The sequence below is a fragment of the Pelecanus crispus genome, chromosome 7 (genome assembly GCF_030463565.1).
Source record: "Pelecanus crispus isolate bPelCri1 chromosome 7, bPelCri1.pri, whole genome shotgun sequence".
Classification (NCBI taxonomy): Eukaryota; Metazoa; Chordata; class Aves; order Pelecaniformes; family Pelecanidae; genus Pelecanus; species Pelecanus crispus.
Genome location: NC_134649.1, coordinates 24829641 through 24847922, shown reverse-complemented (window position 1 = coordinate 24847922; position 18282 = coordinate 24829641). Strand labels below are relative to the sequence as shown.

Here is an 18282-nt window from a genome sequence, read left to right as displayed (position 1 = left end):
CATGTTCAGCCAGCTATCAACCAATGCCCCCAGGTCCTTTTCCACCAGGCAGCTTTCCAGCCACTCTTCCCCAAGCCTGTAGCGTTGCATGGGGTTGTTGTGCCCGAAGTGCAGGACCTGGCACTTGGCCTTGTTAAACCTCATCCAGTTGGCCTCGGCCCATTGGTTCAGCCTGTCCAGGTCCCTCTGCAGGGCCATCCTACCCTCCAGCACATCGACACTCCCACCCAGTTTGGTGTCGTCTGCAAACTTACTGAGGGTGCACTCAATCCCCTCATCCAGATCACTGATAAAGATATTAAACAAGACTGGCCCAAAAACAGAGCCCTGGGCAACGAGACCGGCTGCCGACTGCACTTAACTCCATTCACCACTACTCTCTGGGCTCGGCCACCCAACCAGTTTTTTACCCAGCGAAGAGTACGCCCATCCAAGCCATGAGCTGCCAGCTTCCCTAGGAGAATGCTGTGGGAGGTGGTGTCAAAGGCTTCTTCTCTTTGCCATGCCTCCTTGAGAAAGTATGGAGTATCTTGATATTTTCTGCATAAAGCTATGGCTTGACTTACGCCTTTTAAAGAGCTTCAGGAAATAGTAGGGCAGGTCCCCACTGTATTATGGCCTAAAGCTTATCATCAGATGCCTGGTACCAGATTGTCCCAAAAATAGGAATTCTTGGGACGGATAGATGGATGTATAAGGAAAAGAGCATCTTTGGCTGAAGATGCAGTGGGAAAGTGATTTATCTGCAGCACCTGGATTTGTGCTAGAAGATGGAGACCCCTGAGCTGTGGAAAATAAGCTAGGTGGATTTTTGATTGATGTTATTAGAAGCTCTTCTGTTAAATGACACCAAATCTGGATTATTAACCATGACATGTACATCTAATGTGACCATAATTTGAGAAACTGAACAGACTTTAAAGTGCTCAGTTATAGGGCTTTTAATTGAAAAACCTTTTTAGACCTGATATGGAATGGGTATGTCACCTCACTAAGAAGGAAGGGTTGACCAACAGGGTTGATGAAGAAAAGAAATAGCAGGAAAAAGACTTATTTTTCAATATGATGTTTTCAGTTATCCAGAAGCTGAAGGACGAGCAAGCTGCAGCAACAGGGAGCAATGGTTGGACTGGAGAGGGGGAACAGCCTAAGCTGGCTCTGCTCCACAAGAAAACTTACCCTGTGTTGATACTTAAGGCTTCTAACTTTAACTGGAATTTCTTACCATGACTTTGTGAATTACTTTGACATCTTCACGTTTCCTGTAGCTGTTTAAAAGGTGATGGGGTTTCTGTGTGTTTGTTCCAGTTGGTGGCTTGGGAAATACTTGGTCTTATCTTTCTTAATGGCCTTGGGTGAAGTCTGTATTAATAGGACTGATAACGGGTGAATGAGTTTCCTAGGTGTGGCCAAAATAAGAATGACGTGGCTGGGTCACAGTTGTTTTGGCGGAAGGAAGAAAGATATGGATGTGATCTGGACAGCAGGGAAAGGAGGAGATTTGGAGCAAGTGAGAGGAAGAGAAGGGGATGATGCTGTGGTTGAGAAGGTGGAATGGAAAAATCTTTAGAAAAATGATTGAGAGCTTGACCTTAATATTACATTTTAGTCTTGTGGTGGCTATATGATTGCAGTTGTTCAAAGTACAGCAGGGAAATCCCACCTGGCTTATTTTTATATAGAATGTGCGTAAGATGAAGGCAGTTCATCTCAGCCAAATACCGCAGTGGGATCTCTGTGACTTACAGTGAGGATATAGGCTTTGCGAATTGTGAGCTAATCCACTTCAGAAACAGAAAGAACTGGATTTACTGGATGTATGTTTTGAGTGGATATCTTAATGGATCACAGCTACTTTTTTGGAGACTAGTGAGGCCAATTTTACAGTTTTTCCAAGCTTGTGCGTCGAGTCACTTGATGGGATCTGTTTACTGCTTTTCAAGTGCAGAACTGCAAGAAAGCAGTATGTGAATTTGAATATCCGATAAGTTTGATTTTGTTCAAACTAGAAGCTGTGCTGCATGCAGGCATTATGCTTGTCCAGATGTTCAAAAGGTGGTAGCAGATGTTTCGTGTAACTTCAGGTCTGTTTGATCTGATTACAGCAGTGTTATGTTCTAGAGCAAGATTTTTTTTGGAAAAAAAAAATAGTATGATTAAATAGGTGCAGTTTATGCCAAATTAATCTGGCCTACATCTTCTATAATTTCTTTTCAGAGTAGAGAAATAGGTAGATCCTAATCTTGATATTCAGTGGGATGGTTGCTAGAGTGCCATGTGAAGAACAGCTGTACTGAAGAAGTTGAATTATGAGGTTGGAGCAGAATCAGGTAAAAGGAAGGTAACTGCAACTGGGGACAGGTTGTTTTTAAGACCTCCCAAGGGATGGCTTTAGGATACATCTGCAGTTAATGTTTGTATTAAGGATCTTGAAGGATAGAAGCATAGAATCATAGAATCGTTTAGGTTGGAAAAGACCTTTAAGATCATCCAGTCCAACCATTAACCTACACTACCAAGTCTACTCTAAGCCAATCAAGGGTAGACTAGACTAAACCATGTCCCCAAGTGCCACATCTACCCGTTTTTTGAACACTTCCAGGGATGATGAATGTGTAGATAAAATTTGCTGAACCAACAGAGTAAGAAATCATGGAAACTTGGGAATATTTTACAGGAGGACCTAGATGATCTTGAAGACCAAGTAGGAATGGGATGAAGCAACTGAAAAGTAGGGTGCATGTGTTTGGTCATGAGAAGACTCTGAATGACCAAGATGACAGTTGTGCAAGGGATTTGTGTTAACCTGCAGTACCAGTCAGGGTTGTGTTAATACTCCCTGTCACTGCTAGAAATAACCTAGCTGGAGAAGAGTGTATTGTTTTGTTTATCACGGATAAAATGGAATAAGTGAGGGAAGAATCACCAGAGAAATAGAAAGATGATCTCTTGAGGAGAAATTAAAAAACCTTTGTGAGTCTAGCTTGGCAAAGACCTGGTAAATTAGGGTGGGTCTCCTTCAGTACTGTAGTAGAGACAATATTAAGGTGAGGGTTGTGGCATTTTTTTTCCACCAGAAACTAAATCTGCAAAAAAGAAGTGCTTCCTGTACTTACAGGGATCGCCCTGGGTAGTTTGCCGGCATCAGACAGGGTTTTTTGTAGCCTTTTCAGGGCTGGGCTCAAATTACAGGAGACAAACAAAACCTGTGCAGCTCCTGGTGCCTTCATTTTAGATGTGCTTTTTCTTAAAGAGTGAGAGTGGATACAGAAGACAGTGTGTATCTGGTGTGATGCTTATAGAAAAGAGCTTTTTAAATTTAGGGGCAACAATGATGCAAGAACAGACTGAAATAGATTTACAGGGAAAATTAGAGGAGGGTCTGTAATCATCAGAGGAGTAAATTCTGGAAGAGGTTTGCAGCAGAAGTAATAAACAAAAGACACAAACTGGTTTTGAGTTGGAGCTTATTTATTTTTTTGGCAAGGACAGACCAGTGCACAATAACGTGCAAGAATTCAAAGTACTTTCTGACCCTCTTGGGCATAATTGTCCATCTACTGGTAACCAGAGATGTTTCACACTCCCCCCCTCCCCGCCACCTTGACTTGACCACCCAAAATCCACTGAGATAGCTAAGAAATTAAATAAAGTACAAAATGTAAACTAAGGACCTCTGAATTTTCTTGCATCTTTGTGCTTTTGTTCTCCCCCCTCTTTTTCTTCTTCTGTTGCCCTTTATTTGTCCGATAAGAATTTTTCAGGGAGTCGTGACATATCCTGTTTACGCACCACCTACACTGGAGTTATTTAAAAGCAATTTTATTGGTGCCTTTTCTCTTTCTTCTTCCTTCCCCCTCTTAAATCAATGCTTTATAATTTATAGGCTAAAAGTTGCCAGAAGCTAGTAGGACCACATGCTGCACTGGTACTTTCCCAGCAGCAAAGTAGCAAGCAAGCAAGGCAGCAGCCATATCTTTCCTATTTTTCTCTTATCCACGGCCCGCTCCCCCCCCCCCCCTCCCCCGCCATGTTCATGTTTTAATTTAGAAAACAAGAGGATTGAATATCAACAAAAATTCTCTTGGCCTCATAAAGCACTGCTTTCTCCCTCTCCCAAACCAAGGGTGATTAATGCAGTCCTTAGGTACTAGTGAGGATGGATTTTGTTTTATATGGAAGTTTTCCCTCTGGATTTTGTAGAAGCAAAGGGATGGAGGATATTATGATGAAAACATGTTGAGGGAATGGAGCTCCAGGCAGGGATTGCTGGGAGCGCAGACAGAGAGATGAGTGGCAGGATAGGAGCGAGAGCCTATACCCTTAGGTCAAAACAAAGCATTGGGAAGACGATGATGAGAGGCTAGGGAGGAAGAAAAGCTAGGGTGCAGCTCCATGGTCTGCTTAAATCAGTGTGTGATCCACTGCCACACAAGGAGACAATGCTACCCTCTCCTCCTTCGCCACCCATGCTTGTTCACCTGGCCCTGGTGATCCTGCAGCCCCCAGGGGACTGAGCCCAGCTTGGGGGAAGAGGAGAATGAGCATGGGTACAAACTGGGGGCCAGGACGTGGCTGAGAGCAAGAAGGAGGGTACAACTGGAGACAGAGGCAGAGTCTGTCCCAGGTAGGATGGAAACTGAGGCTAGAAGCTGCTGTCTTCTGGTACCAAGAGGAAGGTTCCTGCTCCCCTGTTCTTCCACCTGGGCACCAATGATTCTGCCAAGGGCAACCAGGAGAGTATCAAAAGTGACTGCAGAGCTCTGGGGGTGATGGGCAGGGGCATGGGGGCCCAGGTGGTGGTCTGCTCAGTCCTGCTGGTGAGGGGAAAGGGTGTGAGGAGGAGATGCCTCTCTGAAGTGTCTAATGCTAATGCACGCAGCATGGGGAATAAACACAAGGAACTGGAGATCTGTGTGTGGTTGCAGGGCTCTGATCGCATTGGCATCGCAGAGATGCAATGGGATGGCTCACATGACTGGAGTGTTGTCATGGAAGGATGCAGGGTTTTTAGGAAGGACAGGCTGGGAAGATGAGGAGGTGTTGTCCTTTATGTGAGGCAGCAGCTGGAGTACCTGGAGCTCTGCCCGGGGATTGGTGAGGAGCCAGCTGAGAACTTATGGGTCGGGATTAAAGAACTGACCAGTATGGGTGACATCGTAGTGGATGTCTGATATAGGCCACCTGACCAGGAAGAACAAGTGAATGAGGCCTTCAGCAGATGGCTAGAAATGGCCTCACATTCACAGATGCTGGTCCTCATGGGGGACTTCAGCCATCCTGATACATGCTAGTTGGACAGCCCAGCAGGGCATAAGCAATCCAGGAGGTTCCTGGAGAGCATCAGTGACAACTTCCTGACCCAGCTGATAGAGGAGCCAATGAGGAGAGGTGCTCTGCTGGACCTCAAACTCAGCAACAAGGAAGGACTCATTGGGGACGTGAAGGTCAAACACAGTGACCATAAGATAGCAGAGTTCAGGGTCCTGAGGACAAAAATCAAGATTACAACACTGGACTTCAGGAGAATAAACTTTGGCCTCTTTAGGGATATGCTTCAAACAGTCCCATGGGATAAGGCCCTGGAGGGAAGAGAGGTCCAAGAAACGAGGTTGCTATTAAAGGGCCACCTCCTCCATGCTCACGAGCAGTCCATCCCAACAACAGCAAGTCATGCAAAAACACCACAATGCCTGCATGGATGAACAAGGAGTTCTTGGCAAAGCTCAAACTTAAAAAGGGAAAGTGCAGAAGGTGGAAGCAGGGAAAAGTAACCTGGGAGGAAAGTGGAGGCACTACCTGATTATGCAGGGATGATGTAGAAAAGCCAAAGCCTACCTGGAATCAAACCTGATGGGGGATGTCAAAGGCAACAAGAAGGGCTTTTGTAAGTAGATAAGTAGCAAAAGGAAGACTAGGGAAAATGTGGGCCCATTGCTGAATAGGTTGGAGGACCTGGTGGCACAGGACATGGAAGAGGCTTGAGGTACTGAATGCATCTTTCACCTCAGTCTTTACTAGCAGGACCAGCCTTTGGGAATCTAAGGACATGGAGATTGGTCAGGAAATACTTAAACTGGACATACACCAATCCATGGACCCTGATGTGATGCAATGCACAAGTGCTGAGGGAGCTGGCAGATGTCATTGCGAAGCTGCTCTTGATAATCTTTGAACAATTTTGGTGATTAGGAAAGGTGCCTGACGACTGGAGGAAAGCAAATGTCACCCCTATCTTTGAAAAGGGGCAAGAAGAGGGATCCAGGGAGGTACAAGCTGGTCAGCCTCACCTCAGTCCCTGGGGAGGTGACAGATCAACTAATCCTGGGAACCATTTCCAGACACTTGAAGGGCATGAAGCTGATCAGGATGGATCACCAAGGAGTGGTCATGCTTGACTGAGCAGATAACCCTCTATGCTGAAAGGAGTGCCTTGGTAGATGAGGGGAGAGCCGTGGATATTGTCTACCTTGACATCAGTAAGGCCTTTGATGCTGTCTTCCGCAGAACCCTCATAGAGAAGCTGATGAAGCAGATGATGAGCAGACAGTGAGGTGGATTTGAAAACTGGCTGAATAGTCAGGCTCAGAGGGTGGTGACCAGTGGTGTGAAGTCTAGTTGGAGGCCAGTAAATAGTGGTGTACCCCAGGGGTCAGTACTAAGTGCAATCCTGTTCAACATCTTCATTAATGATCTGGATGATGGGGCAGAGTGTACCCTCAGTGAGTTTGCAGATGACACAAAACTGGGAGGAGTGCCTGATAAAACAGAGGGTCATGCTGACATCCAGAGAGACCTTGGCAGGCTGGAGAAATGGGCCAACTGGAGCCTCATGAAGTTCAACAAGAAGTGCAATGTCCTGCCCCTGGGGAGGAACAACTCCATGCAGCGATATATGCTGGGGGCCACCATGCTGGGAAGCAGGGTTGCAGAAAAGCCCCTGGGGGTCCTGGTGGACACCCAGTTGACTATAAGCCAGCAGTGTGGTCTTGCTGCAAAGCAGGCAAATGGTGTCCTGGCTGCATTAGGAGTGTTGCCAGTGGATCAGGGGAGGTGGTCCTTCCCCTCTTCTCAGCACTGGTAAGGCCACAGCTGGGGAGCTGTGTCCAGTGCTGGGCTCCCCAGGACAAGAGACATGGACATACTGGAGAGAGTCCAGCAAAGGGCCACCAAGGTGATGAAGGGGCTGGACCACCTCATATGGACCACTGGCAGCTCATGGCTTGGATGGGCTTACTCTTCGCTGGGTAAAAAACTGGTTGGGTGGCCGAGCCCAGAGAGTAGTGGTGAATGGAGTTAAGTGCAGTCGGCAGCCGGTCTCGAGTGGTGTTCCCCAGGGCTCTGTTTTTGGGCCAGTCTTGTTTAATATCTTTATCAGTGATCTGGATGAGGGGATTGAGTGCGCCCTCAGTAAGTTTGCAGACGACACCAAACTGGGTGGGAGTGTCGATGTGCTGGAGGGTAGGATGGCCCTGCAGAGGGACCTGGACAGGCTGAACCAATGGGCCGAGGCCAACTGGATGAGGTTTAACAAGGCCAAGTGCCAGGTCCTGCACTTCGGGCACAACAACCCCATGCAACGCTACAGGCTTGGGGAAGAGTGGCTGGAAAGCTGCCTGGCCGAAAAGGACCTGGGGGTGTTGGTAGACAGCCGCCTGAACATGAGCCAGCAGTGTGCCCAGGTGGCCAAGGCGGCCAACAGCATCCTGGCTTCTATCAGGAATAGTGTGGCCAGCAGGAGCAGGGAGGTGATTGTCCCCCTGTACTCAGCGCTGGTGAGGCCGCACCTGGAATACTGTGTCCAGTTTTGGGCCCGTCACTACAAGAAAGTCATTGAGGTGCTGGAGCGTGTTCAGAGAAGGGCAACAAGGCTGGTGAAGGGTCTGGAGCACAGGCCTTATGAGGAGCGGCTGAGGGAACTGGGGTTGTTTAGCTTAGAGAAGAGGAGGCTGAGGGGAGACCTTATTGCTCTCTACAACTACCTGAAAGGAGGCTGTTGTGAGGTGGGTGTTGGTCTCTTCTCCCATGTAGTTAGCGATAGGATGAGAGGAAATGGGCTCAAGCTGCATTGGGGAGATTTAGATTGGATATTAGGAAGAATTTCTTCACGCAAAGAGTAGTCAAGCATTGGAACAGGCTGCCCAGAGAGGTGGTGGAGTCACCATCCCTGGAAGTGTTCAAAAAACGGGTAGATGTGGCACTTGGGGACATGGTTTAGTGGGCATGGTGGTGCTGGGTTGATGGTTGGACTGATGATCTTAGAGGTCCTTTCCAACATTAATGATTCCTAGCTTTTTACTTTCATTATAAATAATCCAGCCACCAAGCCAGGAAACATGAAATTGCTACTATACCCTTAATTGGTTTAGTGGTGGACTTGGTAGTGTTAGGTTAATGGTTGGCCTGGATGATCTTAAAGGTCTTTTCCAACCTAAACGATTCTATGATTCTATATATGAAAAGAGGCTGAGAGACCTGGGGCTGTTCATCCTGGAGAAGAGAAGGCTCGGGGGATCTCATCAATGTGTGTAAATAGCTGAAGGGTGGGTGCAAAGAGGATGGAGCCAGGCTGTTTTCAGTGGCGCGCAGTGCCAGGACCAGAGGCAATGGGCACAAACTGAAATGCAAAAGGTTCCCTGTGAACATAAGGAAACACTTTTTGACTGTGATGGTGACCAAGCACTTGGCACAGGTTGCCCAGATAGGTTGTGGAGTCTCGATCCTTGGAGGTATTCAAAAGCCGTCTGGACATGTTCCTAGGCAACTGGCTCTAGGTGGCCGTACTTGAGCAGAGAGGTTGGACCAGATGACCTCCAGAGGTCCCTTCCAATCTCAACCATTCTCTGATTCTGTGACTGCCCCTTGGGTGGCAGGCACTCATTAGTTTGGCATAAACCAGTCATGAAATCCTAGGAAGCAAGAAGCCACTGGTAGTGACGGGGCCTGACAGAGGCTGTTGGAAGGAGGGATTGGAGGGGTTTACTGTATATCTTCCTTCTGGAGTGAGAGCTGAAATCTTTGAGTTGGGATTAGCAAATAAAATGGTCAAGTAGGAAGAGAATCAGTGAAAAAGCAAAGTGATTGGTGAAGATCATAGCAAAAATCGTATATGAACAGCTGTGGTACTGTCTTTGATGGGATGCAAGGCACAAAGAAGTGCAAGAGGAGGAGGAAGAAGCAGAATTGAGAGGCTGCGAGATGGGCATCACCACTGACGGATGGGCAGAAATCAGCCCTGCAGGGCGGAGGGAAGAGCAGAGGGCTTTAATGTTGCTATCATAAGAAAGGAGAGGGGACATGTGCTGTGTAGCCTTAGGACTGCTACTGGTGACTTGAAAGTGGGGATGTGAAAACTTTGTGTAATCCAGTAAGTGATCATTTTAGCAACTGGGAGTTCAGATTTCAAGTCACGATGTAAGAGGCAGAGTGGGTGTGGGTGGGTTGACCTTGGTTGGCCACCCGGAGCCCACCCAGCCTCTCTATCACTTCCCACTTCTCAATAGGCCCAGAGGAGAAAATATGACAAAAAGCTTGTAGGTTGAGGTAAGGACAGAGAGAACACTTACCAATTACCATCATGGGCAAAACAGACTTGACTTGGGGAAATTAATTTATTGTGAATTAATTGTAGCAAAGCAGGATAGTGAGAAGTAAAAACAAAACGAAAACCACCTTCCCCCACCCCTCCCTTGTTCCCAGGCTCAACTTCACTCCCAGCTCTTGACCTCCTCCCCACCAGCAGCACAGAGGAACGGGGAATGAGGGTTGTGGTCAGTTCATCACACGTTTCTGCCACTCCTTTCTCCTCACTCTCTTGCCCTGCCCCAGTGTGGGGTCCCTCCCACGGGAGAGAGTCCTCCACAAACTTCTCCAATGTGGGTCCTTTCCATGGAATGGACTGCTCCGGCATGGGTATCCACGGGGTCACAAGTCCTGCCAGAAGACCTGCTCCAGTGTGGGCTCCTCTCCATGGGCTGCAGCTCCTGCCAGGAGCCTGCTCCAGTGTGGGTTCTCCATGAGCTGCAGCTTCCTTCAGGGCACATCCTCTGGCATGGGGTCCTCCACAGGCTGCAGGGTGGATATCTGCTCCACCATGGACCTCTGTGGGCTGCAGGGGGATGCAGGTCTTCACCATGGGCTGCAGGTGAATGTCTGCTCTGGCACCTGGACCACCTCCTCCCCCTCCTTCTTCATCGACCTTGGTGTCTGTAGGGCTGTTTCTCTCACATATTCCCACTCTGCTCTCCCAGCTGCTGCACAGCAGTTTTTACCCTTTCTTAAATACGTTATGATGGGGGCGCTACCAGCATTGCTGATGGACTCAACTTTGGCCAGCGACAGGTCCATCTTGGAGCTGACTGGAGCTGGTTCTGTCCAACATGGGGGCAGCTTCTGGTGTCTTCTCACAGAGGCCACCCCTGCAGCTCCCCACTACCAAAACCTTGCCACATAAACCCAATACAGTGGGTCAGAAGAAAAGATGTGGAAACTGAAATTCTTGAAATTACAGCTGAGATCATAAAGAGAAAAGAGCTACGGACTAAGGAAATTAAGAATTAAGCTTATATGATGCAACATTTTCCAAGATCTGTGATGCTAGTGTTTTTTTCTATTGCAATTCCACTTTATTTCCTAAAACTGTCAAGTTTCTAGGTCTATACTGATGCTTTAACCAGGGATTTTTCTACATACACAAAAATGTATTTTGTGGTTATTGAACAGCCTTAACTTTCAGGGAGTAAGATGTTAGTTGAAAGCCTTATTTTATTAAGTCTTAAGCACCCTGGTGTCTTGGGATGATTTAGATGTGTGTGTATGTAGGAGTTGGTCTTGGTGAAGGTCTGAGGAGGATGATAGGTTTGGGAGTGTTAGGCAGTGAGTGAGGTGCAGGTATACAAATGAGAATGAAAAAGGTTGACAGGAGGAGGTGGAATGCAGTGATGAGGCTGAGGATGAACAGACGTGAGGTGGAGAGGGGGGAGTAAGCTGGAGGTAGCAGAAGAGAGGATGGATGGGAGAAGTTTTGAATTGAAGGGCATCTTGTTGTCATGTACTTTAGACTGAAGTCCAAGCAGACTCCCTCAGTGACGTTGGCTCCTTAGGCTGACACCTTAAAATAGGCAACTATAACCAAGGAAATAAAAATCTTTGCTGTGCCTGGGTATGGCAATGTAGGAGTGTGTAGGAGTTAATTAGGATAAAACGTCTATATTAGGACTGGACTTGACACATGTTCTATCACTGAAACTTGAATACACTGGTTTTAGGGTATCGGGTTCTAGGTTTTTCTTCAAACTGATAATCTTGAGTTTCTGTTGTAGGGTTTTTTCATCTATAAATTGAACATGCTAAATGCAATGAGGCCTATTCATTTAAGGAGAGCCTGGGGAGGAGTATAGTTTGGTTATCACAGTGACAGCAAAATAAATTCTCTGCTGGACACTTCTCCTCACATTGGTAAAGTTTTGCGTAGCAGTGTTGTAACCTGAATGGTTGAAATAAACCAAGTCAAAAATAATCCTCCAAGCATCTGGATCGTGACTGTAGTGTGGCCCAGCAAACAGTTGTACCACTGGGAGGTGGGGAAGAGGAGCGCAGAGTTGCAGAGATGGAGGTCGGCACATCATGCCGCTACACAGTGGAGTATCTATGCCAAGGGATGCAGGTTGCTGACATTTATCCCAGTGAGGCGATAAGTGAAAGCTAATGGGAAGCTAAAGGTTAACTTTAAGTAGTAATTTACCACTAATCTTTTTTTATAGCAGAAGCATCCTGCTAAATCTCTGACTGCCTATGATCCCTCGGCTGTAGAAGTATCAGCTGCCCCTGCAGCTTTACCTAAAGTAGAAAAACTAAAGCTCGCAAAAGGCTGGGTTTGGGAAGAACTGTGGCTTTGGGGCATCGCTGGTGGGGGATTTTTGGTTTGAATGAGTAAAGGACAAGCGCTCTTTGAAACATTCGCATTTTGAAAATATAATTTCTGTTCCCCTCTAACTGTTTCATTCTGAGTCCTTAGTAATTTTTTTTTTAATTTAGAGATTGTTAGCCTTATGAATCTTTTCCTCTTTCATAGCCCTGATCCCATGCAATAGAGTCGGTGTAGCCCTGTGTTTTCAGCTGAAGCTATATGACGATCATGTCAAGGAGGGTCCTTGTAGTTCGCGGGCATCTCTTAAATAGGCATGAGTTTCATCAATGTCACTTAACAGTGTAACAGCAAAGAGACTCTAAAATCAATGTAAAGTTTCTTTGCTTGTAATGAAGTTGGTTCCGTTTCCGCTTGCACATCAGGAGTAAGTGAAAGCGAAGAGTTTTGTTCATCAAAGAAAGTTCATCTTTCGGGGTGTATTAATGGGGATTGTGCCCTCACTGCACACAGGCTTTATCTGAGCAAGAAAATTGGCTGCAGGAATTTTGTGGTGGCACCGGTGTGTGAGAAGATGGGAGCTTGCTCCGACCTTCTGATCCAGGGTGCTTTGCACTGCCGGCCGTTAGAAGAAAACACGCTCATGAATGGATCAAATCTGATGCCGAGTTATGTAGTCAATCCTTTCAATGAAACAGAAGGTTAATGGTGCTGCCTCTACGCAGGCACTTTCCAGAGTAAAACTCTGCATTAACTATAAATTTCCTGATTTGCAAACACCTCTGTGGCCAAAGGTTTAATAAACGAACTTTTTTGGAGTGGTATGTTTTTTCAACCTTCACTCTATGTCAGTGAGTATTTTTTTTTTCCCCTTCTGAAGAAGCTAATAAGTAAAAATGGGAATAAAATCAAGTATTCTGAAATGTCTGAGCTTCTGAGCATTTTTGTGCATGTGTGAATGTGACTTCTGGAAGAAAAGCCCAAATGGAATGTGGCAGGCAAACCGGAATTAAAAAAAACTTGTAATAAATAACTCTTGATTAAAGTGTAGGTTATGGGAGTATATGAAAAACACAGAGATTACACAACTCAAAATCATATCCTGGTAACATGCTGTAGAAATAACTGATTAATGAATGTCTCAAATCGCTGCCAGACGTCTTTGAAGAGTCATGGAAAACTAGGAGAGAGATAACAATGTGACATCTGGAACCAAGTTAAAATTTCTCATACAAAGCAGAAGAGTTGCAAAAGAAAAAGCCATTCCATCTCCAAGATGAAGCCTTCAGTAGGGGAGCCCAAATGCGGCTGCCTGTTTACTCCTGACAAATGTAGCAGCTCCTGGCATAAAATGGACTAGCAGACCCTCCTGCAGTGCCCCTGGGCAGGATTGCTGGCCGTGCGTCTTCTGCAGCTGTTAAGAAAAGGATGAGCATGAGCATAAAGATGCCAATTATAATTTTTTCCCTCCACTGAACCTTTTTCAGCTTCCGTGGTTGATTCAATAGAAAAATATAATTTGCTGTTTTATTACCCAGTCACTCAGACCTGTGTGGTCTTTTTGCAGTTCTTTGTGGCCAGCCCTTATCTGTAACCTGCTGAGTTACTGGGTTACGATCATCAACCTTTGCAGTTTTGCTGCTTGTTTCCCTTTCCCAGATACTTCGAGAGTATTTTGAAGAGCCCAAATCCCAGCAGAACTTCCTGAGGACCTTTCTCCATCAAAGAACCGACTGTTTATTCCTTGTCTTCCACTTATTTTTCCATGCAAAAACCTTCCTCTCTTATGCCATGGCAGCTTAGTTTCCTTAAAATCCTTTAGTGAAGGGTGTTGCAAAACCATTTTGGAAATCCAGGTAGCCTGACCCGTCTGTGGGTCAGATCTTCCTTACCCACATGGTTGTTGACTCCTCTGGAGAGCTCGGATGGGTTTGTGAAGCCGGAAGGGAGAAGCTGCGTTGACTTTTCCCAAGTACAGAAGTAATGCTGGTTAAAGATGACAGTTTTCCTTATTCTTGCTGATTTATCCTTGTGACTCATCTCTCTTCATTTTGTCTGTTTACTCCCTAACTTCTTGTCTCTTCCATGAAATGATCTGAACTCGGAGACTTGGGCTGGTTTTTTTGTGCCCTCCCTTGCAGAGCATGGTGTCAGCGTAGGAATCCTTCCAGCTTCTTCCCCAGCATCTGCAGATTCAATAAATTCATTTAGCCTTATCCTTGTCAAGTCTTGCCTTGTATTCCCATATTGTGTGTACGCACTCTCTGGCAGGCTTCCTGCTCTTGTAGAGCCTGAAGAAGATAACCACTAGTTTTGATGTCTCTTGCTAGCTGTCCCCCAAACTTTCTGCCCTACGTTGTCATAATTTTGGTCCCTGCTGAGCCTTTCATGTAACAAGGGAGGTGATGGGAGCTCCCTGCTCCTCTGCCATAGCCTGCACATTCACAGGTAACAGTGCCTAGGCATGGAGCCCATTAAAATATCGGGCGATTTTGGCATATTTTGGATCCAGCACAAGCACACACAGCAGTGAAAATTCGGGTTTTTAACATGTGCTGATTGCCAGGGTGCCTTTGGGGGCAGTGGGTATGGCATGCTGGGGAAGATGAGGTGCGCCCCAAACTGTCTCTCTGCAGACTTAAAATCGAAACTAAATTGGCTTTGACAAGGCAGGATCTGGAGAGAAAATGTTTCTCGCTAAGCTACAAGGGCAAAGGTGCTTTCAACTTGTGGTTGTGCTGAGTCTGCCTTAAATGCTAGTCAGGATCAAAGCTAGAGGAGTCCTGTTTTAATAATGCCAAGAAGTTAAATTTCCCATTGCAAATCAAAACCAGGTTAGAAAAAAATGCCATAAAACACAATAAAACTGCCCTGAACATTAACTTCTTGTAGTTCTTATTTGGAGATTTGAGAGCGTTTTGGAGAATTTAAGGTCCTGCTCAGCTCCTCGCAGAGAGCTCCTAGGGGCTTTTCTATTTCCCGTTTTCCCATTCCCATTTATATTTCATGGCTCAGTAGCTCTGTTTTTCTTTGCCGAAATTAAGGGGCTTCTCCAGCATTTGGAGAAGGGCTGAAATACTCTGGAGTTTATTTGAATTGCATTTGGGTGCATGCATGGGGGCCCTACAATATGGTTTCTTCCACCTATTTCTCTCTTTCCTGGGGAAACCTTTTCTTCTCTAAACTTAAGTTGCAGCATGTCTCAGATCATGTGTCCAAGGCTTTTGATGTGTTTGGCAATTTCTGCAGTTTCCTCCTTTGAGAGCCTAATTTTTTATTCCCCCCCCCCCCCCTTCAGGTTTGTCATAGCTTTGCATTTTATTATAAATGATGTTTTCTATTACCTGCAGTGTTTTTGACAGTTCCCTGATGGATGTTATATAGTGGAGTATCACAGAGATACCGCATGAAATAGCAATAATATAGAAAATGGAGTTGGCCCTTAATTTTATTTTATTTTTTTGTCAGATTTGGGGGCTTCTGTCCTGGGTTTCTACCCTGGTTGCCAGCAGTGAAGTCTGCAGGACTTTGTTTGGTCCATCTGTGTGGGCAAATGCTACATTAAAAGCTTTGTCTGACGATGTAGACATACGTTCTGGTACAACTTCTCGCCATCTCTGATGTAAATGAGCCCCATAACCTTCTTTAACCGTAGCAGAAGAAAATGGTGTATTAAAATTACCTGATTTAATAATCCATAATTAGCTGCTCGCTGTAGTTCATTCTTAAGCTAGAGTTAGGAGCAGAGGAGTATTTTTGCATGGGTTTATTAATGACAGAAGAGAGTTTGAGCTTCTAGAGTGCTCAAGGCTGGAGGGCTGGTATCTACTCCAGCTCTACTCCTGCTTAGGCATCAAGTAATGTGCATCCTACAGAGGATGAGTAGCTGCTCCTGGGCTTTGAAGGAATACAGAAGAGTTGAGACACCTGTGAAAGGGAGCAGAGGTTTGACAGCTATTGAAACTGGGATGATGCATCCACATAAAAAAACTTTACATGTCAAGTAAATGATGCTGCTTCTGCAAAGCTGTATTGCTAGTAAGTGTGGTGTTATCAAGTTAGTAATTATTAGTTATCAAGAAGTTTCTATAAAAGTATCATAGCACATGTGGTTTGTGGTCTTTGAAAGTTCAGATTTCATCTGGTCCAAAGCAATTTTGCAGGAGACACAACTGTGGGTTTGGTGGGGAACGCTGCTGCATGTCAGGACTGCACTGCATTCAGCAGTGTATTGGGTTTGTGTAGCAAGGTTTTGGTAGCAGGGGGGCTACAGGGTTGGTTTCTGTGAGAAGCTGCTAGAAGCTTCCCCTGTGTCCAGTAGAGCCAATGCCAACCGGCTCCAAGACGGACCCACCGCGGGCCAAGGCTGAGCAAATCAGCGACAGTGGTAGTGCCTCTGTGATAACATATTTAAGAAGGGAAAAAAAACCCAAACCACATGGGGACACAAACTGCAGCTGGAGTGAGGAGTGAGAATATGTGAGAGGAACAACTATGCACACACCAAGGTCAGTGAAGAAGGAGGGGGAGGAGGTGCTCCAGGCACCGGAGGAGACATTCCCCTGCAGCCCGTGGTGAAGACCATGGTGAGGCAGGCTGTCTCCCTGCAGCCCATGGAGATCTGTGGTGGAGCAGATATCCACTTGCAGCCCATGGAGGACCCCACGCCGGAGCAGGTGGATGCGCCCAAAGGAGGCTGTGACCCTGTAGGAAGCTCTCACTGGACCAGGCTCCTGGCAGGACCCATGGAGAGAGAGGAGCCCAGACTGGAGCAGGTTTGCTTACAGGACTTGTGACCCTGTGGGGGACCCATGCTGGAGCAGTCTGTTCCTGAAGGACTGCACCCCGTGGAAGGGACTCACGCTGGAGCAGTTCATGAAGAACTGTAGCCTGTGGGAAGGACCCATGTTGGAGAAATTCATGGAGGACTGTCTCCCGTGGGAGGGACCCCACGCTGGAGCAGGGGAAGAGTGTGAGGAGTCCTCCCCCTGAGGAGAAAGGAGTGGCAGAGACGACGTGATGAACTGACCGCAACCCCCACTCCCCGTCCCCCTGCACCGCGCAGGGGGAGGAGGTAGAGAAAAATGGGGAGTGAAGTTGAGCCCGGGAAGAAGGGAGGGGTGGGGGGAAGGTGTTTTAAGATTTGGTTTTATTTCTCTTTACCCTACTCAGTTTAGATTGGCAATAAATTAAACTAATTTTCCCCAGGTCGAGTCTGTTTTGCCTGTGACAGTAATTGGTGTGATCTCCCTGTCCTTATCTCGACCCATGAGCTTTTTCATTATATTTTCTCTCCCCTGTCCAGTTGAGAAAGGGAGTGATAGAGTGGCTTTGGTGGCCACTTGGCATCCAGCCGGTGTCAACCCACCACAAGCAGTAAGGGTTTTGAGTCAGGGTATAATGGAGTTTTCCTGCTTTTTTGGGGTGATTTTGGTGCGGGGTGGGGGCTTGCTGAGAAAAGTGCTTTCCCTCTCAAGTGCCTTAATGCTGAAATGAAAGCAGTGACCAAGCAGAACATCTTCAGAGCTAAGAGGTGAAAGATTTTGTTTTCCTTTTTTAGGGGAAAAAAAGGAAATAAACCACAGAGGACATGGTTTAAGAATGGATACCGTCATCAGGAATGGCTAATTGTGGAAGTTGTTAGGGTTGTTGTGGAAAAAGATGATAAGGAGGCTAGCTGAAGAGCTTCTTAGAGTTAATGCTAATACTAGAGGAATGTGCTGGAGCTTCCTCTAAATGTGAAAGTTTTCTAGGGTGAATTTGGGGGTGGGGGGAAGCAAATAGAGAATAACTAACAAATGTAATCTTTCTTTCATCAGACGTGTCAAGTGTGCCAGATGATGCTTCCCAACCAGTGCAGTTACTGTGCTCATCAGAGGATCCATGCTCACAAGTCTCCATACTGCTGCCCAGAGTGTGGAGCTGTCTGCCGCTCCGCCTATTTCCAAACTCACGTCAAGGAGAACTGCCTGCATTACTCCCGCAAAGTTGGATTCAGGTTTGTGTGGCTCCAGAGGGTCTGTGCTGAGACAGCGAGAGGGAATGGGAAACTTGGATTTAGATCTTTGGAAATGTGTCCTCCTTACAGCAGAAACGAAAGAGGATGTAGCCCAGGCCTGGCGTGGTTTTCTGCATGACAAAACACATTTGAAATGGGGAATTACTAAATGGATTTAAGAGGAGGTTTCTGAGAGCAGAAAGGATTTTGAGGCAGCTTTAAGCTGAAAGATGCTTGTGTTGACTTCAAGTTGCAGATGGGCATCTCAGGATTGATATTTACAGCAAAAAGATTGCAGTTCTTAATTCTCTAAATCTCTTTGAGGTTTGAACTTATATTTATGTCAGTTATAATGGACTGAGGGATGTGTGTCTTCACAAGAAGGGCATAGATTATTTTCTTGTATGCCCTTAGAACA

The 18282-nt window shown here is 46.3% G+C and overlaps 1 protein-coding gene across 3 annotated transcripts in view; it reads left to right on the top strand.

Moving 5' to 3' along the window:
- ZNF592 (zinc finger protein 592) overlaps window positions 1-18282 on the top strand; it is a 46919-nt gene that overhangs the window by 10031 nt on the left and 18606 nt on the right. For all 3 annotated transcript variants that reach the window (XM_075714273.1, XM_075714274.1, XM_075714275.1), the window contains exon 4: window positions 17686-17864. In XM_075714273.1, coding sequence (XP_075570388.1) covers window positions 17686-17864 — 179 coding nt within the window. The remainder of the gene's footprint in view (window positions 1-17685; window positions 17865-18282) is intronic.